The 23,026-nt window shown below is 38.2% G+C and overlaps 1 protein-coding gene across 1 annotated transcript in view; it reads right to left on the minus strand.

The window, feature by feature from the left end:
• Window positions 1-23,026, minus strand: part of Lmpt (four and a half LIM domains protein limpet) — a 241,741-nt gene that overhangs the window by 58,431 nt on the left and 160,284 nt on the right. The window contains exons 3-6 of the mRNA XM_074095660.1: window positions 20,498-20,651; window positions 19,553-19,766; window positions 19,014-19,117; window positions 18,667-18,810 (exon numbers count right to left, since the gene is read on the minus strand). Coding sequence (XP_073951761.1) covers window positions 18,667-18,810; window positions 19,014-19,117; window positions 19,553-19,766; window positions 20,498-20,651 — 616 coding nt within the window. The remainder of the gene's footprint in view (window positions 1-18,666; window positions 18,811-19,013; window positions 19,118-19,552; window positions 19,767-20,497; window positions 20,652-23,026) is intronic.

A 23,026-nucleotide genomic window follows, 5' to 3' on the forward strand; every position in this document is an offset into this window, starting at 1 on the left:
TTATTTCACAGACTAAAGTAACGAACGGTTATAGGTCTAAAGGTGGGTCTACGCTAGACGAACCGAGCACGAGCGAAGCACGAGCGGAGCCGTTCCCGGCTTCGTCGTTTGCGGCGTGAAGTGTGGACACGACCACGAGCGCACTATGAGCGCGAAGCAAATCCCTTTGTGTTCGTCAAAAAACTGATAACTGGCGAAACGCAGCCGAGCACGAACGAAACGCTCGCAGCGCGCTCGTTCGAGGCTTGTAAGTAGGGCTTGCACTATCCGGTAACTTTTTATTATCCGGATATTTCGGATATTTGAAATCTCAGTATCCGGATATCCGGTTATTTTGAATAATTTGAATAATTTTCCAAATATTTAAAAAAACGCTAAAACAATTTTAAATTCGTTTCATCAGACGAATCGTGTTAATTAACTTAATCACTGATTGTCTTATACGCACAAAAATCATTATTTTGTCACTTTAATGAGTGAAATAACTTAAAAACACTTTACAACTTCTCTGTCTCCTGCTTGTTGTTATTTTGCCTTACGGACCAAGAGCCCACGACAGCCAGACCTTCGTTATATTTTAAAGGCTGAAAGTTTTTTTTATGCAAGGTGTTAATTTTTAATATAACTGAAAACCGGAAAGCACTTTCCACAGAAATACTCAGAATCGAGAGTAGATTCGATCCTCATGTCAGCCGAAAGACGTCCACTGCTGGACTTAGGCCTCGCCCAAGGCTCTCCACTCAGACCAGTCTTGTGCTTTCCGCATCCAACGCAATTCAGCGATCTTAACCAGGTCGTCGCTCCATCTTATTGGAGTGGAGGCCTACCGACGGCTCGGCTCCGCGGACGACTTTCGAGAACCTTCAAACTCCATTGGCCATCAGTCCTGCGAGCACGCTCACTGCCACTTCAGTTTCGCAAATCTTCGGGCTATTTCGGTAACCTTAGTTCTACTGCGGATATCATCATTTCTGACTCTATCCCGTAGAGAAACCCCGAGCATAGACCTCTCCATAGCCCTTTGAGTGACTTTGAGCTTCCTAATGAGGCCCATCGTTGGCGCCCACGTCTCAGATCCGTATGTCATCACTGGCAACACACACTGGTCAAAGACTTTTGACTTCAAACACTGGGGTAATTTGGCCGAAAAGACACTGCAAAGCTTCCCGAATGCTGCCCCAGCCGAGTCGGATTCGACGAGTCTCTTTCTCGAAGTTAGACCTACCTAACTGGATCGTTTGTCCCAGGTATACATAGTCGTCAACAACTTCGAGCGCAGAGCCTCCGACTATTACGGGAGCTGGCACAACATTAGACATGACTTTCGTCTTGTCCATGTTTATTTTTAAGCTAACTCGGTCGGAAACAACTCTGCTGAGGTCAGCGAGCATAGCACTGAGGTCCTCCATAGTCTCAGCCATGACTACAATATCGTCGGCGAATCGAAGGTGAGTGAAGTACTCCCCATTATTGTTAATGCCTCGTCCTTTCCAGTCCAGAACCTTAAAATCATCTTCCAATCCAGCGGTGAACAGTTTCGGTGAGATCACATCTCCTTGTCTGACTCCCCGCTGCAAAGGAATAGGCTTCGTGCTCTGGTCCTGTAGTCGGACTATAACGAAGGATTATAACGATACTATAACGAAGGTCTGGCTCTTGCGGGCTCTTGCTCTATTATAAGAATAAACAACACAATACAATACAAAGCGTATTCATTATATTGGAACACCTAAAAAAAGCGAACCTTCTTATTCGACACGATGTTATTAACATAGAAATCAAAGCAGGTGTGTGTAATGTAAGGTAAAAATATATAGAAAACCACATACATTCTTCATACACAGCCACTAACCCAAACTAATGCAAAATGACTTGTATTGCATAAACAAACTTATAACTGACGCGCAAGCATAGAAACAGATAAAAATCGTGATTTGAAAATGGGCGGATATCCGCCGGTTATCCGGTGTAAGTCGGTCCACATTAGACGAGTTGTGTTCGGCTCGTGCTCAGTTCGCCTTGCGTAGACGCACCTTTAGTTAATCCGTGCTCGGTTCGTCTAGCGTAGACCCACCTTTAGTTATTCCCAGAAGAACCTTCAAGAGACCGGAGGCCTTGGATGTTTAAAAAAAGCGTTCAGCTGATATTTTGTTTACGAACGCTAATCCTTTTAAACCGGGAAGGAATGTAGGTACTTACCATTTTTCAACTGTAATGGGACACGTCATTGCCTTATTTAATGTTTTTTAATTTTTTTTTTTAAATCTGAGTTATTTAGTCTGGTTTTTGTAATAAAAATAAAAGCGTGTTAAAAGCTCACGCACCGAGAGATTCGTGCGCAGGCACGGAAAATATTTGGAGATTCATCATATTGTTTTGGAAGTATACACATTTTGTACAAGTGATATATTTTAATTTCATGTACTTTTAAAATATCCATGAAACTTTGTGTAGGTAGTGTTTTTTTCTCAATTTACATTTACTTACCGGATTGCTACCACCATCTTGCTCGCTAATCCTGCCGTGAAGCAGCAGTGCTTGCACTGTTGTGTTTCGGCGTGGAGATTAAGACAGCCGGTGAAATTACTGGCACTTGAGGTATCCCATCTTAGGCCTCTAGGTTGGCAACGCATCTGCAATACCCCTGGTGTTGCAGATGTTTATGGGCGGTGGGGATCTTTTACCATCAGGAGACCCACTTGCTCGTTTTCCATCCAGTCGAATAAAAAAAATCACATGCACCAACCCGATCGAATGGCACATTAATCAAAATTTGACAAGTGTTCTCAAAAAGTCGCAAATTGTACCTAGCCTACTGTATTCAGTTTTTACTAGCCGTTGCCCGCTACTCCGTCCGCGTAGTTCGTTTAACGCTATCCCGCGGGAACTATGACATTTTCCGGGATAAAAACTATCCTATCGTCGGTGATACTGTAATACCGCGTAACTAGCATTCCATAAGGTATAATTTTCACTATAGATACTAACAGTAGGTAATAACATTGTACTGTTCTGGCAGTGAAACTTATAAACTTATGGAAAATGCTAGTTACGCGGTATTACAGTATCACCGACGCTATGTCCTACCTCAGGATTCAAACTATCTGTATACTGAATTTAATCTAAATCGGTTCAGCGGTTTAGACGTGGTGAAGTAACAAACAAACAAACATTCAAACCTCCAAACATATAAACATCTTCTCAAACTTTTACATTTTATAATATTAGTATGGATAGTGGGATGTTTAATGTTTATGTTTGTGGCAATAAAAATGATTTCTTTCTTTCTTTCAAATTGCTTTGCGAATTTTGTCGTCAAGCGGTTTTATAAAATTTCCTATGTCATTGTATATTTTCTTAAGTGAAGATTGGACATAGAACTATAAAAATAGTGACGTATGCAATGCCGTAAATAACCTAAAAGCTCAAGGTCAATGCGAGAGAAAGCGCGACGCGCGCGCAACCCGACACCGGGCGCGGGCCGTGCGCACCGGACGGGGCGTGCCGGACGGAACCAATGGGCGGAAATTCGAAATTCGAAAAAATATTTTTCACTTCTTCTGCTCGTAAAGTTCGTGTTTATGCTGGATCTAGGCGACATAAAATGTCTTTTTATGCTCTAGTGCATAAAGTAAATTTTTCGTCTAAAACCAAGGCAATCAGGTGTAAACAGCCACAAACAAAGAAGTTTCTACATACATTTTTAAATAAATTTTAATTTACATAAGACTAAAAATCAATCTAATAGATCAATAAAACTATAAATTTATAATTATAATAGTAATGCGTGAAAAATAAAAGGTACCTACACAGTAAGTGAACAATTGTTTCCCCTGTAACTATTTCATTTCCTCGTCATCGAAGTGAAAAGCAGAGTGTAAAACTCGGGAAAATGGGTTTAATTAAACCCATTTTCCCCTCGACGTGTCTATCCACCCTTGCCGTACCGGCTCGGGTGGCTATATGAACGTCTCGGGTACAATGGCTCGTTTTATGCTCTCGTTGTACAATCTACTATTTAGTAGTAGTTTACCAGCGTTTTTTACACAGTATTAGGCTTGTATGTGACCACAATCACGCCTGATGGTGAGCGAAGATGTAGACTAAGATAGAGCACGCTAGTCTAATAAATGCTCATTCACCCTAGATTTGAAAACGGCTATATTGTACAGATCAGAGAACACACAAGCTGACAGAGCGTTCCACTCCTTAGCTTTCCGGTTAATAAAGGTCGTATTAAAACGCTTTGCGCGAATTTTAGGGATGCCGAAAATAGAGACCGCTCCTACTTCTGGTCGACCTGTGAAAGGAGCTGGTGGAACGAGAGCGTGTAGCTTCGACGCACATTCTCCAAAATATAACCTATCTAGAAAACCGAGAGACAAGCCATTCTTCTGCTTCTTTTGGTGGTGGCTCTCGGAAAACCCATCATTGCCAAGAAGAATGCGCCGCTAGACGAACGGCCAAAAGTTTTTTTTTCTCAAAACTAATTTGATCTTTCTCGCACAGACTTGCTATAGCAATTCAACGTGGGAATGCTGACGGCGTGATGGGCACCCTGCCTAAGGGTCCAAATTTAGATAGTAACTTTTAGTTTTAACTTTTGTTTAGCTATTTTAAGTTAGTTTTAGTTATGTTCATTTTATATTTAGTCCCTGTTTTTATACCTAATTTTATTGTTAAATAAAAAGTATTATAGAATTAACAGTAACTTGGAAGTTGGTAAAAGTACTCGTATCATTTTGTTGTTTTGTCGAAATTCTTTATATTTAGGTACTTATAAGGCTTTAATATGCGAAAGTTAGTTTGTTTGTTCCACTCTCAGCCTAAAATATCGGACCTATTGCCATGAAATTTTGTATATTGTCATATTAGAAGATCAGAATAAAAAATAGGATACGCTTTATCTCGGAAAAATGTGTTAGTCCCGACGACACACGACAAATGAATTCTTCGTAGACGAAGTCGCGGACAACAGCTAGTTCAGTAGTAAAGTAACATAAAATATCGTAAATAAATGAAATACAACGATATTTTTTTACGCATTCGATTCATAAAAAAGTCTCGTAATCGTAAAACGTAACACATTCTATTCACACACAGAACTATATTTCGGTCGTCGCAGTCGGTGAAGGCCGTAGCGTTGCCATTCATCCGTAGCTCGTAGACTGTTGGCAGCCTTCGTAATACCCGTTATTTTTTACACTAGACTAAGAAAAAGGCCGTGCAATATTTACTTTAATAAATAAGACTAGGTTTATTTCAAGCTATACCGCGTTAAAAAGCTTCCTACTTTTTACCAACTGTCACTTTGACGTACCACGTTATCTTAAGCATTCATTGGTGGCGCCACCTTATTTAAGTGATGCTTGTATCCAATTACGTAAGTTCCAAATTTGTCCGTCAACTTTGCAGTAGGTACCAAGTCAACTTTTTAATTTTCACATATGGCATTAGACCGTTCGTACTGGCCAGTGATTAGACGTAAGCAGCTAATCCTTAAGACAGTTACATCACTAATTTACGCTCGTGGATTGTTTGAAACGTCACTATTTGACGTTTAGAGAAAAATATGTTTTTGTTTGTGGTTTTTATTGGTCTACGATTCGGAAAGTTGGCACTATGTTAGCGGCGGAAACGGATATTAAATGTCCCTTTTTTATTTTTTTAAACAAAAGGTTTTTTTTAATAAGCAAGTTTAAGGTGAACATTTTTATGTAATAGATTTTTATGGCCTTAACACAAAAACGTCCTACATACGAGTATGCCTGAAATTACAGTTTTCCGTGACCTTGATATGTGTTAAGCACAAGTTCAACAATTGTTTAAGTTTCCGTAGTAACACGCGACTTAATTTTCCATAAACTTGGGCAAACTTCATATTTTGGCGGAAATCGTGCCAAACTTTTGCACTCGGAGATTAGAATAAAATAAAATTATTGTAACAGTTATTTATTATTAAAAAGGAAAACAAATGCAGTGCCAAATCGGAAGAGATGTAATTGACATTGTATAACGTTTTGTTCCATGTCGATACGATTACTATATTTCGGCTGCCGGCATTTGCAAGAAGGTTGACGGACAAGAGCTGTCAAATTTGACAGGCTGTTTGACAGGTTAACGTTTTCGGGAAGTAAACTTAAGGGAAAACCAGGGGATTCGATTTGTAGCATTCGAACATGGCGGATGTAGACAATATCTAATTTTGCTATTTCTGTTTCTTTGGCTAGTTGAAGTATAATTTTGATAGTGTTTTATGCGGCGATTAACCTTAACAGTGAACAGTGATCCCAAAATTCTATATTGCTGTCGTGTCTAACATTTTTTATTGCGCAAGTTGTCTCCACGTGGTTTCTGGAATTTTACTATCAAGTTGCAAAAACTACAATCACCGTACAACGTCCCTCTCAAAGAGAGTTTACCTTGACACTGGCGAAATTGTCCTATTAATTAGGACAGAAAAGCCATATTTTAAAAGAGAAGAAGAAGAAGGGAAAACCACGTGTCGGATGAAGTTAGAGTAGCATGGCATCCCTAGTCCTTGCCTTTCACTTCATCTTCGTGAACTTCGTGGCATTCTACACGTACACTTCCACTGAACGTAGAATATAGTTACATATTATGTTTAGTTTAAGTTTTGTAACTAAGGGACCCCATATATCCCTGTATTATTATTTTTTTTTCATGTATTTTTTTCTTTACTTTTATACTGTAGTTTTCAAGTATTTTATTGGTAATTATTTTATTTTGAAAAGTGACTCTGCCAAGTTTCTTGCGCCGCATTCCTCTTGGCAATGATGGTCTTTCCGAAACGCTGGTAGTTTAAAAAAATTACGTGTAAAAGTGCCCATTGCTGCCTATTTACTGAATAAATGATTTGAAATTTAAAATTTTGATTTGAAATAATCAAATTTGAATTTTGATTTGAATTTGTCAATTTTCGCTAGCACCGTGAGGTCCGTTTAACAACTTTGCCATTTACGTCACATTTTTGTGATTATTTGAATAACTAAATGAGCCAATCGCAAGCAAGACCGCAACGTTAAAAGGACTTAATACTAACGCCATCTAGTGATATTTTAAAACCCTCATTAGTACATTTTGTAAGCTGTCAAAGTGTGATTCTCCAAAGATTTTGTATGGTAATAAGATTCTGATTCATTCCGAGAGGAGGCATTGTGTTCTTCAGCGGGACGTGTATATGTATAGACTGAGATGATGATGATGATTAAAACTAAATATTAATAATATTAATAGTACCTACTACGCAAAGCTACGTGCGCGCATGTTACTAGGGGGGCTACTACGAAATAAATACGAAATTACATACATTGCAAGTTAAATAAAAGCTTGTTAAAAGGATAATTTATTCAATAATTAATATGTATTCATATGTATCGTTCATTGGCTTTTCATCGTGAAAAAACTCGAACAAAGATTTGTTAGACTTGTCAACAGTCTTATGTATGTACAGTTGCCATCAGATATTTCGGAGCGTGCCAAGGTGGTCAAAAATATCGATACATGAATTCTAATACCTTAATAATATAGTGCTTGTTCCGATATTTTGACCACCTTGGCCGCTCCGAATATTTGATGGCGACTGTACGAATAGGTATAATTATAAACGATATTTATGGCCTATTGCTATTGCTAAGTGTCCTAGCAACGCTCAAATATACGTATTGCCCTGACATGTTTTTTTTTACTCTAATAAAACGCAGTTCATATTAAACATTCATAAATCATAATGATTATGTAAATAAAATGGCAACATGGAAAAGCTCTTAAAAGAAATGAAAGCTTAAAGGATCCAAGCGATTCGGCAATGAACGATGTAAACTGAATAAAGATAATTTTACTAACTGTTAATTAAATTAAAATAAATAGGTTTAGAACATTAGAAAATGTTGGTTATAATAATGTTAAACGACAACATAGCGCCATCTGTTATCGAGTAGCAGAACTACGTCAAGAGGCTATGGAAAAAGCTCGTTGGGCTGCCTGTAATGTAACTATAATCTATTTAGTAAAGTTCTTTTTAGCCGCCTACGCAAAACAGCGAGGTGAACAAGTTTAACGTATGTTTAAGCGTATAATATTTGAATATGTATGTGTGTCTAAGGCATTATTGTAGCTTCTAAACGCATTTACCGACTCGGATAGTTTTTATGGAATGAAAATGTTGAGGTTCCGTCAATTTTTTTTAAGACTTAGTTATTTATATTTTAGCACTAAATGATGTTATTTATAATTATAAGTATAGTATATACACAATTCACTTTACAGGTGAAATGTTATGTCCCTAAAAGTATTTAGTTAGAAATTTCAGATTCTCAACTATAGTCGCACCGCAGGTGACCTCAGAGGCAGTTCAAGGAAATAATTATGCAGGTTAATATGGACGGAACGAATATAGCGATTCGTAATAATTTGTTATAATGCAGTGTGTTATTATAAACTTTTTAATATTTAAAAAAAAAAATTTTGATAAGTTCGACGTGAAAAAGTACTGGGTAAAATCATGAATTTTGATTAACATTATTAAGTAAAAAAATTAGGAATTCGATAAAAAAATCGTTGAATTTTACTCGATTTTTTGGGAATAAATAATAGTTTATTATTTAGTTACATGTAACACGTTTAATCTAATAAGGTGTAAAATATAGGCAAACTTTTTTTTAACTTACGATTTCAAGGAATTTTTGTTTTATTAGTACCGAGTACCGACCGCCAGAAAATTGTACTGCTATTACCTTATAAAACGTAATGTTAATGCTTATGTTATTACCTAATAAAATTGCGAACTAATGTAAATCTTCCATCAATCATAATAACTTAACAATTTTCGATCATAAATTACTTAAACGTTCACATTGTAAATTAAAATCTGAAACGATTTGCGAAACAAATAAAAAAAAACGTTAAAAAAACTCACACGTAACGCCTCAAATCCACACACACAAGCGCGCGAAATTCAAAATCGATACCGCCGCGTTCACTTTTTATAATATTGCTTAAACTTTTTTTTAAACCTGGAACACACGTCCACGACTGTCGAAGGGGGATTGAGTTCGGCGCCTCGCCGTTAGAAGTTGTCGCGTGTGTTAATTATATTTATTACATCGAACTAGACTATAAACAAACCATCGCGACTTCAAAGAGATCGATCGCTATTTCGAAGATCGATGAACGAATTCTTAGCGCTGTCATGGCGGCGAAGGTTCTTCCGTTGGGTTTGAAACATTTTTGTGGATTCTAACTATTTTCAATTAGCTGGTGTAAGCTGGAGAGGACCTAATCTAGTTTACGATATCCTTCGATTAATCCTAAATAGGTATGTCATAGAAATAAAAGCATTTTTAATTCAAGCCATTTGTTCACTAAGTACCTATATGTAAGGTGACCCGGGGCTATTGTAGCTGGGGGGATATTGTATCTGAGCCGTCTAATGGCGTCATTGCGACGCCATGTTCTTCTCGGTCATTTTAGGTTGTGTTCGCCAGAAGACTGTTTTCACACAACACACATGAACATGGCGAACATGGCGTCGTAAGGACGCCATCAGACGGCTCAGATACAATATCCCCCCAGCTACAATAGCCCCGTGTTACATGCATTGTCATCCAATCAAAGTAATTTTATGTAATTGGAAGAAGAAGTAATTTGCGAAAATCGATCCCCTGTCCCTTTCTTTTTAAGTACTTGTACGGAATCGAGGAGAGAATTCTGTACAATTGTATTCTGATCTTTTTAAACGTCCCAAATAAAATCCGACTCCGGCGCAACACGATCGCTTATTCGCAATAATTCGTGACCGTTTTAGAATCAGGCCACTGGCTCGCCCACTTTGTATGGAACGTTAATTATAATACCTGAGCTATGAGTTAAGCAAATGTACTGGAAATAATTGCGTTTAGCTGAAAATGGAAGAAAATGTTCGGTGCGTACCAGCATTTGTCATTAATAATGTAAGTGCTAATAAAAATGGATCAAAAACTGAAAAATAAAAACAAATAGTACAGTTGCTAAACGACTTACCCCCTTATTCATAAACGACAATCAAACCTATTTTAGTTAAAATGCCGCTAAAATTCGTTTGTCCTTATCTGTCACTTCGACATTTGTATTTGTTAGAAAGGGACAAAGCATTTGTTAGTTAACATAGGCTTGTTAAGTTTTATGAATAAGGGGGTTAGAGTTTACTTGATGCTATACGGTGTAAACGCAAGAACCAGTGCTGATTTGTTTTAAAAAATATCACTGACAAAATTATTTGCCTTGCAGACCAAAACAATGTTTTTAGGGTTCCGTACCTCAAAAGGAAAAAACGGAAACCTTATAGGATCACTTTTTGTCCGTCTGTCTGTCTGTCTGTTAAGACCCTTTTTCTCGGGAACGCGTGGAGGTATCAATACTGTGGTACTAGCTTGATACTTCGCGGAAGAGCCAATCAAGTAGCTATCAATTTTGTTTTAGATATTTTTCTTAAAAGAATAAACAATTTTACAGATATCGTGAATAATGTTTTGTCATCGTATTTTGTCAGAAAAGTTCGTATTTATCTTTCTTTCTCAACTAGCTTACTGAAGTTTACTGAAGCAAATTGAGAAGGCATGACAAATACAAACTTATTCGACAAAATACGATGGAAAAACATTATTCAATAGACCAGGGGTATTGCAGATGCGTTGCCAACCTAGAGGCCTAAGATGGGACACCTCAAGTGCCAGTAATTTCACCGGCTGTCTTACTCTCCACGCCGAAACACAACAGTGCAAGCACTGCTGCTTCACGGCAGGATTAGCGAGCAAGATGGTGGTAGCAATCCGGGCGGACCTTGCGCAAGGTCTTACCACCTTTAAAAGAAGCAGCGTTACACAGATACGTATGTCCATAAATTCAAGAACAAGGTGTTTTCCTATAGCTAATACTGTCTTACCTGAAACCGCTCGCGCACGGACTTTAGTTTTAAATTTTTACCAAAAAAGCAACGAACAGCGAACGGGTAAACGTGCCGATGGGTCCATCGCTACTGTTAAAAGTCGGTGTTACCGTTTAACAGTTTATTTTTGCACTGTAAACACATGCCTAACATATTATTTCATTAACCGATTCCTTGCGAGTGGTTTCGCGGTTGCTACGCACCTTTGGAATTTTAAGGTTATAAAAAGAATCGAGTGTGAAGTTTGACCGTTACGACGACAGGTAGATGGTGTGAGGAAAGTAGAAATGTAATGGTCACTTAATTTAATGAATTGGAAAAAAATCGGCCAAGTGCGAGTCGGAATCGCGCACGAAGGGTTCCGTACCATTATCTATATACATAACATTAGACATTAGCAAAAAAAACGGTAAAAAATCACGTTTGTTGTATGGGAGCCCTCTTAATTTTTTTTTTTATTTTAATTATTTGTTTTTAAAGTGAATACTTAATATTCTGTGAATATTTCATGCGTTTAACTGTTCCCGTTATTAATGTCAAGCAAAAAACGGCAAAAAAATCACGTTTGCTGTATGGGAGCTCCCCTTAAATATTTATTTTATTCTGTTTTTAGTATTTGTTGTTATATCGGCCCCCAGTATTACATAATCTGCGAAAATTAAAGAAAATAATAAAAATAAAAGAGATAGCTTAGAGCCCTGTGACAGACGGACGGACAGACAGACAGCGAAGTCTCAGTAATAGGGTCCCGTTGGCACCCTTTGGGTACGGAACCCTAAAAAAACAGCCTCGATGTCTGGCGACCCAAGAATGAAGTAGTTTTTTTGTTAAAAAAAATATATGATTGGTTTTTTGGAGTCTTTTTGTATTTTTTATTTCGACTCCAAATTTGTTACTTTTACGGGTATCCCGTGAAACCATATCGGAAATACAAACTGAGACATGGATGCACAGAAAAACCAGAAAAGAGACCAGTAGAGATAGATGATAGTTGCTTGTCTTGCTAGATTTGTTTAAATAGATAGCTACAAGTGAAGTATCGTATCCCTATAAACAATTTGACATTCCATATTTAAAAAATGACTCAGGTTGATAACAGTCGAGCAGGTTAGCTCACTCCACACTCGTACAAGAAATGATTTTCTAATGTTTTTTCTATTATATTGATTACTAGCTTTTGTCCGCGGCTTCACCCGCGTGGAATTCGGATATCCGAACTGTGCATTTTCCGGGATAAAAAGTAGCTTATGCCACTCTTGGTTCCATAAACTATCTCTATGCCAAAAATCACGTCGATCCGTAGCTCCATTTCGACGTGAAAGACGGACAAACACACACACTTTCGCATTTATAATATTAAGTATGGAAGTATGAATTTGCTGGCATTCAGCTTTAGCTAATTGAAGGGTAGGTGTTTGGTTCAAACTAATATTTCTCCTGCAGTAGTTTTAGTAAAGACGTGACGAACACACAGACACAGACCCACTTTCGCAATTACGAGTTCAGTTTAGATAACTAGCATGATACTTTGTATGAATGAACGAGCGCACATGCGCGTCGTAATTCATATTGTCAACCAAAATTAAATGACACTATTCTGATTTGAAGATGCATTTAATAATGTGACAGGCTTGTACAGTGTTGCCAACTTAGCGACATTCCCACTAAATCTAGCGGCTGTTGGGACTAAGTCAGCTAAGGCCCTATATGTAAGACTAAAACTATTTTTCTTAAAAAATATTTGTGAAGCAATATCTATTTTTGTTTAAAAAAATAAACAAAGGATATATTATGTCGGTAAATTATTCCTTCCAAAAGTGAAGCTGCAAAATTATTATGGTCAGGTCATTGAAGTGTTTAGTATTTAATAAGCTACCAAGGTACCTACCTAATGAGAACTGCATGGTTTGAGTGTTAGTGATTAAGTTTTCTTCTAAGAATATACACATATTTACAAAATATTCGCACGCCGGCCGGGTAAAGGGTAGTTACGGATAAAAATATCCTAACTTAAAAACTTATACTCCATTTATTATACATTTGAAGTAATGGTAAAGTTTGTACACGTTTTTTAATGAAACAACGAAACTATTTAAAATTGTTAACTTCTATACTAAAAACATAATATCGCTAATAAATGTACATGTAGGTATTTTTAGTCCATTTGTGTTCTAAATACCGGGAAACGTGTGTTACAATTTGACCGTTAATTCAAACCTTAAATTAAACGGAGTATAAAAACGTTGACCATTGTTTTTCAAAGTTAAATATCTCAAAAACGGCTTAACCGATTTTACCCAACATAGCTATCACCATACCATCGCCAGGATACTTGCTTTCACGTAAAAAAAAACCGCATCGAAATCGATCTATCCGTTTAAGAGCTACGATGCCACAGACAGACAGAATTGACGTCAAACTTACCTATAACACCCCTCTTTTTGTGTCAGGGGTTGAAAATGACCCTAGTGGTGCTGCAATAAACAACTGCAAGAAAGAGTTCGCAAAAATTTCAAGGTCTGATTTCCTTTTTGCACCAAGGTCCTGGCCCTTTACTTTCGATCTTTGTATCTTGCCGTCCCTACACTATAATCCCGTACGTCCCTAATCTATACTAATCAATCTTATAAATGCGAAAGTGTGTGTGTTTGTATGTTTTTCCGTCTTTCGCGACGTAACGGAGCGACGGATCGACGTGATTTTTGAGAGTCACATAGAGAGATTTCAAAGTGACAAAGGCTACTTTTTATCCCGGAAAAATGCATACCCGAGGGAACAGCGCGCGATAACCGAATTCCACGCGGGCGAAGCCACGGGCAAAACTCAAACTCAAACTCACAACATTTATTGACAAGAAAAACACAGTAAAAACATAAATAGGAGAAGAGAGGGAAATAAGAGACATTGTGCTGTAGTGTGATGCCAAAAGGACTCAGCTCAGCATGTGCCGTAGCCCTGTAACCAGAGCTGCAGCGCTGGTTTTCAGCTGAACCCCGGTGAGTGTGCACCCACGTAACCGAACGCGTAATTAAAAGCTAGTACTATTTAATACGAGAGTGAGGGACGGTACGATACGTAATTCGACTTTCGAATTTCGTTGTAGCTCCCCTGGGTTACAAAGCCACTGTAAATCTTCATTTCCCCACTCTCTGGTTGCGCTGATACGCCTTCAATATAGCTATCATGTATTTTCAAGTGCCCAGAATAAGACCTAGTTATTATTACGTGGCACAGTTAGCATATTGAAAGGTTCTATTTATATCTGGAACAATATTTGCGTCTGCTAGTGCTTTATAAGAGCGAAATATAGGACAAATAGGTACTTCTTTCTGGCAAAAAGGTAGCCTGGAAGCAAGGACCACGTATATGGTTCTTGTATAATGTATGGTTGTTGTAAAATAGTTCTTGCCTGGAAAAGATCGCGCTGAAGCGATAAGGCCGCCTATTGCTTACCTTGTCATTTTCTCTCTGGGTAGGTACAGTCGAGTTCGTAAACTTCTGAGCTAAATTTGTTCAAAAATATCTGAACACGACTCTATTGTTGAATCAAATGTTTGCTCAGAAGTTTATGAAATCGACTGTACCTATTTTCTGTATCTCTTACTATTGTGGCTCACTATAAAGAGTCATTGTATCGTATTGTATTTACTTATTAAACCCAATAATTGTTTTAACTCGTGATTGGACGAATGACATCGAAAATAACATTTGTTTTTTTTACCATAGAAATAAATTAATAAGTACCAAATATTGATCTGTTTTTATGGAATAATATTATTACGAAATATTTAAGTAACAGCGAGCTAAAAGTCAATAAAAGTGTGATATGTTTATGTTGTTTGTGTGTAGGTACCTATTGACGTGACTTTAATTACCGGACGTCAATTTTTTAAGATTTTTGAAAAGGACATGTCAAGAGTGTTCTTAATACCAGACGCAAAAAAGTCTGCGGCGTCGTAGCTCTCAAATTGATAGTCCGATTTCAATGCAGTTTTTTTATATAAAAGCAAGTTTCCTTGCGGTGGTCCTTAACTCCTTAGTTACCTGTTTCATTAGAATCAGTTGAGCCGTTTCAAGGCATTGAACTTTGAAATGAAAATGTCAGGGGCTTTCCACTATTCTAAGTTGGTTAGATTATAACTTTTTCAAACACTCACGATTCCGCCATCTTGAAAAAAAATACGAGTAAGCATCGACAAAAAAGTCCATATATAACTATTGAACCTGTTTACAAAATTTTACGAGAATTGGTTGAGTGATGCGATGCGGCCTGTAGAAAGGAACAGGCGAACAGACATATGAAAACAATTTCGCCCAAGCTTTCGTCAAAAACCGAGATGCTTCGCTTGCGCTGTTAGGATTCAGGGACACAGGCTCAAAGCACCTATGACAGGAGATATCCCTCTGCCAAAAAACATGACGCGTAACGATCACATTGGCCGTCGCGTATATTTAGTAGTGCGTGTTAGAATATGCGTATTTCGCATTTGTATACATACAATTCGAAAGTGGCAGAGATCTGGGTATGCTCCAAAGCAATATTCTGAATTTAATTTTCAACAGTCGTTTACAAATCGTATAGCTGTCAGTTTCTAGTTTGCTTTATTTCTTTCATGGCAATTTCGTTTACAAGTTCGTTTATAAACAATGACTCACAGTTTAGACCTTGAGTTTCCTTTGCACTAAATGGCAATGTATAATGAAGTTTTTTTTATCGATTATGATGGATTGATCAATCATTATGATCAACTCCTGTCATGCTAGCTCCGTGAGCACAGGGGGCGCGGGCCGGCTGTCAGGGAAGTACTGGCAAATGTCAGGCGCCAGGAATAGCGCTCGTCGTTTGTTTGGGATACCTGCGGCGCTTGTGCAAGACGAGCATATTATCACAACCATGGAGGGGGGAAATTTAACTAGAGGGGAGAGGGTATATATCAGGGAGGGTACTGTACCACCAGCACCAATATCTGACACAACAAAGAGTGCATTAATATCTGATTCGACTTTTCTAGGGCCAATTTCTGTGGCAGATTTGATGCAGGTATACCGCAAAAGGAAGTAAAATAGTTAAAAATACCAAAAAACACGCTTTCATGGTAACCATAATCGCCTCCATAATCGCCCGATTATGATTATTATTGATTATTGGGATTGCCCAATTGAAACCACCTTTGATTCAAATACGCTCTAGAACCTTTCTAACAAGCCCAAACCTGGCTTGAAGTTCCAGTTAAAGTTAAATTATGGTTAGTTTTAGCATCAGTTAATAATTAATGCGGCCCTCAGTTTATAATGTGTATATAAAAGCCAATTGAGGCAAGGCTTAGGCTGCGTTTCCACCAGAGACGTGTTACCGTAAACTGCTTTAACTTTGCCCTCTGGCCCCAACATTGCCTGATTTAATTTAGAGTCAATAACTTAGCACTCTTTATAGGTTTTAAACTTTTATCAACACGGGAATTACTATTACGGGGGAAAAAAAGTTTAAAAACCTAAATGGTGCTAAGTTATCGACTCTAAATCGAATCAGGCAATGTTGGGGCCAGAGGGCAAAGTTGAAGCAGTTTACGGTAATAATGAGTTTTCATGAACCAATAGACACGCTTTATTTACCAATTCTCGCTTCGCTCAGCTGTTTCCACTATAGATGTGCTAGAAATGTGCATCCTCGCACATTTCTGGTAGAAACGCAGTCGAAGGCATTCTTTAACACGTTAATTATTAAATATCTGGGTGACCGAGCGCTAAAACTCGGTACCAAGCGTTTTCCTAGAGATAAGACCAAGCTAGATCGATTTTTCATCCCCGAAAGTACATGCCAAATTTCATCGAAATCGTTGGAGCCGTTTCCGAGATCCCCGAAATATATATACAAGAATTGCTTGTTTAAAGGTATTAGATTACGCTCTAGAGATCACCAGCATAAATTAAAGATTTTGGCACGAAGCAATATCATTAGGAACGATATTGTTAACGATTCATTGGTAACGGAGTTAAATGTTTTGTCAACAAAAGTATCAAATTAATCATTATTAGTTAGTAATTTGGTACAGATCCAACGTTAGCAGTTAGTTATATACCTATTGATTAATTTCCGTTATTAATCTTAGTGATTATTTTGAGTTTAATCGTTTTATTCGGGATTAAAGTGTGCCAAATCTTTAAGGAAATGTTCTAGATCAAATATTGACCTGCAAATTTTTAACAACTATAATTCGATAAGTAATGATATCAATTCGATTTTAAGATCACAATTGTAGATTAGAACGCTTTTGATGTAACTGTGTTTATTAACGTATCAAAAGATAAATGTTTTTAATACTAACAATCGCACATCCAAACTAGTAAGTTATTGGTAAAAAAATCATATTTAATACAAGCTTTTTTGCTGGCTGTACTTCTGTCGACTTTACTTGCATTGCCACCCAAACTACATTTGCATACCAAATTTCAAGTCGATGCCATTAACCGTTGAAGAGTTCCGTCCTGCGGAGACGATCCTGGCCAGACTACCGGGATATTACTACCAGATTATTGTATTGTCACGCAATTCACATAAGTATGTCAATTTTCAAGTCAGTCCGACTGCTGGAAGTAGGTCGAATTTAACTTGCAAGATTTGATTACAGACAGACAACGGGACAGGTGAAACTAAATAAAAGCTTGTAAAATCAATTTTGTTTGCAAGCTCAATCAGATCAGTGGCCGTATTGTCTAACGCTCTGACGTTCGCCATCGCATTCCCCATCTCTTTCTTCCCTCGTCTTATGCTGTATGACAGAAAGAAGTGGTGAAAACGATCGTGATTCCTATTCTAAGGGGCTGTTTCCCCATCCATTAATTAGCCTTAACTGACGGTTAAATGTGATGCCGTCTCTATTTCTTTTGTTCGAATAGACGGAGACGGCATCACATTTAGCCGTCAGTTAACACTAAAGCGATCCACAATGGATCGCCGTGGTGGCCTAATGGTTTGACCTATCGCCTCTCAAGCAGAGGGTCGTGGGTTCAAACCCGGCTCGCACCTCTGAGTTTTTTCGAAATTCATGTGCGGAATTACATTTGAAATTTACCACGAGCTACGGTGAAGGAAAACATCGTGAGGAAACCTGCACAAACCTGCGAAGCAATTCAATGGTGCGTGTGAAGTTCCCAATCCGCACTGGGCCTGCGTGGGAACTATGGCCCAAGCCCTCTTGTTCTGAGAGGAGGCCTGTGCCCAGCAGTGGGACGTATATAGGCTGGGATGATGATAACACTAAAGCAGCGAAACAGCCCCTAAGTATGGTAGACAATATAAGGCCTCAGGTGAGTTCTCGTAACCTCGGAAACTATTAATTGTATGGTGTATAGAGATTATGGAGAAAAGACAAATAATAAGAAAGAATACCTGATCCTAAATTACACTTTAATACCTCATTGGCTTTGTAAACTGGGTAATTCAAATAATTTTCATTTATTTTCGGATAACTGAGTAGATCCAAGTATTGATAGTGTATAATCAAACCTCGAAGACTGGACATCTATTTTAGGCCATTGATTCGCCTCAAAAAGTTACTTTATATGAAAAGGGATATACTGACTGTACAACGACAAAATCAATTACATTTGGTAGCCCTATCAATTCATCATGATCATTATTATTTTTCATTTTACCAATGTAACCACTGATAAAGCTGCTGCCATCTACTATTCAATAGCCGAATTATTTTCACACTTACCTCATCACAAGCATGACATCTAGGTTTCAACCGCTCCGCGTAGTGTCGCACGCAGAATAGCCGACCGTCTAAAGCACAATACGCCAGTTCCACTAGTAACTCGTCGCATTCCGCACAAGTGAAGCATGCAGGATGGAAGAAGGCCTGAAAACATAGATAAAGATGTAAAATTCTACAATATATCGAAAATTTGTATAAGAGCCATCTAGCGGCAAGTAGTAAAACTACTTGTGTTTTGTAGTCAAGTGGCATCTTGCGTTACTACTCTAAGACTGATTAGTTCAACGCGCGTTATTGCCGAGATACAGTATGAATATTTGTACTTATAAATAAAATTAGTTCAGTACCTCTTCACCTAACCGCGGAGCGCGGACAGTAACGCTTCCGCTTCGTATTGGCTTATCACAGCCTAAACACTCGATTGGACTGCCATGGTGTTGGCCGGCGACACCTGAAACAAGACTTTTAGTTTAGCTACTCGCTTCACAGATGGCGTTATAACTAAAAAGTGAAACTATTTTGGTTTCAAGCTTTTTCGAGTAATATTGAGTGTAACCTTCCCCATAATTAAGACTTTACATCCCATCCTATACACGTCCCACGGCTGGGCACAGGCCTCCTCTCAGAATAAGAGGGCTAATTAAGACTTTAATGGTACCTAACTTTTGTTTTATTTCCACTCCATATAGACTAATGTCAATGAAGATGATAATAAATAAAACAAATGCATTGGTGCGTCTGTAAACATGGCTTGATTACCTACATATATTTGTAAATGCACTATAAGAAACTTAGGCTTTAATAAACCGAGTTTGTCAGGGGTACCACAGAGTACCTTTTTATATACCTACGTCCTGATAACGTCTTCAGAATGACCTTGACTCACCAATGTCGAGTGCAATCTCATTCCTCGCCGCGACGAAGTCCTCGAACGACTTCCTATGCTGCTCCCCCACGTGCCGGCAGTGTGCGAGCGAGAGGTCCTGCTTGGGCAGCTGCGAGGCGAGCGCGCGCGCACGCCACGCGCGCCACGCGGCCGCGCCGCTCGCGCCGGCTGCGTTCGGCTCCCGTTCCGCCAGCGAAGACCAGTATAGCTCCGTCTGGAAAACAATGTTTTATTATGGTATATACTTTAATGTGATTTTGTAAACATCATATAATAATACATTTTGTCATAACGAGTCGATGTTCGTAATTCCAGTACCACCCGTACGACCTACAATTTCACCGCATTTTCGAGTATAATTGTATATTTGTAAGCCTAAAGCATAAATGATTTGAATTTGAAAAAATATTACTTTTAAAAAAATTGCCGAAACCACTGTACTTATTCATAATTACATTAATTGTGCATTTATTATTAGATTCATCTTATTCTGATTAATTCCTAAGAGATGGACGGATGAAATCCGGCAGCGAGCCGGCATTAACTGGATGAAGGTGGCAGGGGACAGACAGACGTGGAAATGTGAAGAGGAGGCTAAGTTCGAAGACGGACGCAACGAGGGCTGCTATGGATAGATAGATTCTGATTAATTAATTTTATTATTAAGTATTATACGTATTATGAATATTTATTTACTTCGATGAACAAAAAGCCTATGGTCAGAGAACTGATTACGGAGCTCAGCTCCTCGTGTACAGTCAGCAACAAAGATATTAATATTAAAACAGCCAAAGTGCAAAAAATATGTAAGTACCTATACACGACCTTAATGTTCAGGCAATAAAGTCCTGAATACATATTTTTGGCACTTCAATTTATGTATATTTTTGGTGCTGACTGTACACGGGCTCATTATCATCATCGTCATCATCATCATCACCTCACCTGCTTGGCGGTGAGCCCCGGCGGACTGTCGTACCCGTCGTACCCGATCTGGGACCGCGTGTCGCGCAGCCCGAGCCGCTCCCGCACGGAACCCAGCTCCTCGTGGTACACGGAGTGCTGGAGGCGGTCGCAGCCACATGACTTGCAGGTCTTCCTGGAACGAGAGGGGGTTCAATGAGGACTTTCAGACAACCAAATTTGACTGAATCGCGCTGCTAGGTAGATTTGACCCACACTCCAGTGTACTCGTGATCATGGCCACTGTAAAGTGGTCGAAACGTCGAGGTAAAAATTAAGTCCTGTTTGTGGTATTTTAACTGTGAGTGAAAATTAACGGGCGGGGCGTTATGGGGATGGCTCATGACCTCAGGGGTCCCAACAGTAGATATTTTTCTAAAATGATTAATTTTCAGTACCTATTCCTGCGACAAAAGAGGAGAATTGATGTAATTTATAGCCAGAATTTGACCATGTGACCCTCCCCGTGGTTATACTTAAAGCTGGCTCCGCCCTTGTGTAGAATACATTACTAATGTGTAAGATACTATCTAAGAACAATACTATCTTATCTTTATACATAATATTATAGTACAATATATATCGCTCTATTTATTTAGATATTCCAATTGTAGAGGAGCAGCCTCCTGATCCGATCACGATTAAAGTAGAAATACACATTTTTAAGATAGATATTTAATTCAATTTGGAAATATAGGTTTTAGGTTTAGAATAAGTTAGTTTTAGTTAATTTTTTCTTTGTTTTCTTGCAATGTCGTATTTATTATTTATTGTATGTATCGTGTGTTAGTAAATACTATTTCATTTCTTTTTTACTTCAATTGTACATTTAAGTCTTGACATCAAGCATTTACGTGTTTACGGATAAATAAAAATTAGGTAGGTAAACGATAGCAAATATCTTTCTTGAACTTTACCATTGAAAGACATTCTTTAACCGTTACGAGGCGAAAGAATAGTTTTTGTTTCATGAAACAATGATGGAAGCAAAATACTTAGACGTTAACGGGACACGACATCATTGAACATGTATTGCTGATTTGCATGCATAAACAGAGATTCGCACTGGGCTGGACAAACGCCGTGTTTTTATACCGCAAACGCTGTGAACTGTAAAGAAATTGCATTAAAGAGGATGGGCAAATTGGCTTATCGGCGTCCACTGAAGAAATAACTTGCATATGAAAACTGAATAATAGTGTTTATATAATAATGCTGATTATTTATACTAATATTTCATTTTGACACCGATCATCGTTATATGTTGAGATTTCCCTTTTTAATTATATAATTGTGTTTAAATCACATTAGAAAATCAGAATAAATAATACGATACTTTTATTCCGAAAATATGAGTTTTTCGCAGACGAAGTCGCGGGCAACGGCTAGTTGTAAATCAATTATTTGCTTTTGGTCATTGGTAAAGAGACACGAATTAACACTGTGGAATAGAATGTTCAAGGAATACGGAAGATCTACAGTATTTTAACCTTGAGTCTCCGTTATCCAATATTTTGTAGTTCGTATCTTGCCGTCCCGCTGATGCTTATATTATTTAATACGAGAGTGAGAGGGACGGTACGATACGAACTTCGATTTAAGAATTTCGTAGTAGCCCCCCAGGTCAGGTTCCTAGTCTAGTGGTTCGAATTATCGTTAAAAAATCTTTCTATATTCCCTCTCGATAAAGTGCTTCTCCGTTTTGCCGTACTGTGGAACATTTCCTATACACATACATAGCCACACACACCCCATGATATCAAATGATACTAGGTAATTAAAAACCGTAAAGTTTTCAATAAATTCCAAAGACACGGCCATCTTTGATAAAGAAACCGCCTACCAAAAACGCGCGTTTTCTCAAACAGTGCGTACGCGTCTAAATATAACCCGTCGTGCTTATCCCCAATAAGACAATGATCTCGCGAGGATGTCGATTGCTGGACGGCCATTTGTCCATGTGCATTTAGATGCCCGTTTGAACAGCGTTGACTTCGTGTTAGAGAAAGGTGACCTTTTGATGATGCCATATGTATTACATGACTATAATTAAGCTGTCATTGGTATTGATGATGAAACTAGAGGTCAGACGTATTTACTGGAATAGGTTTTTGGAATAGGTTTTGGCTTGGACGCGTGAGTACGCGTTCCCGCCCGCGATTCTTTTAGCGTACGAGTATTTAGGAGTACGGCGGCTGACAAAGTTCCGCCAACTTGAAAACAAGCATTTATGTACACTTTTTAACTGAAAATTTATAAAAATTGCTGACAGTCCTAAGCCTGTATAAAGTATGAAGGGAAATTTTTAGTCGGTATTTAATATACTTTAAAATTTAAAAAATATTAAGTGTGAAAATGAACTGTGACGTGGAATTCGGTAGTTCGATATTCGTAAAACTACTAAAACTAGTACGGTGTATACGCAATCACGGGAGCGCATTTACGGGAATCATTTTGTTTACGGAATGAGCCAATTGAGTTAAGTACTCGTAGATACTCGTGGACCTAGTC

This window comes from Choristoneura fumiferana, chromosome 12 (genome assembly GCF_025370935.1).
Source record: "Choristoneura fumiferana chromosome 12, NRCan_CFum_1, whole genome shotgun sequence".
Lineage (NCBI taxonomy): Eukaryota > Metazoa > Arthropoda > Insecta > Lepidoptera > Tortricidae > Choristoneura > Choristoneura fumiferana.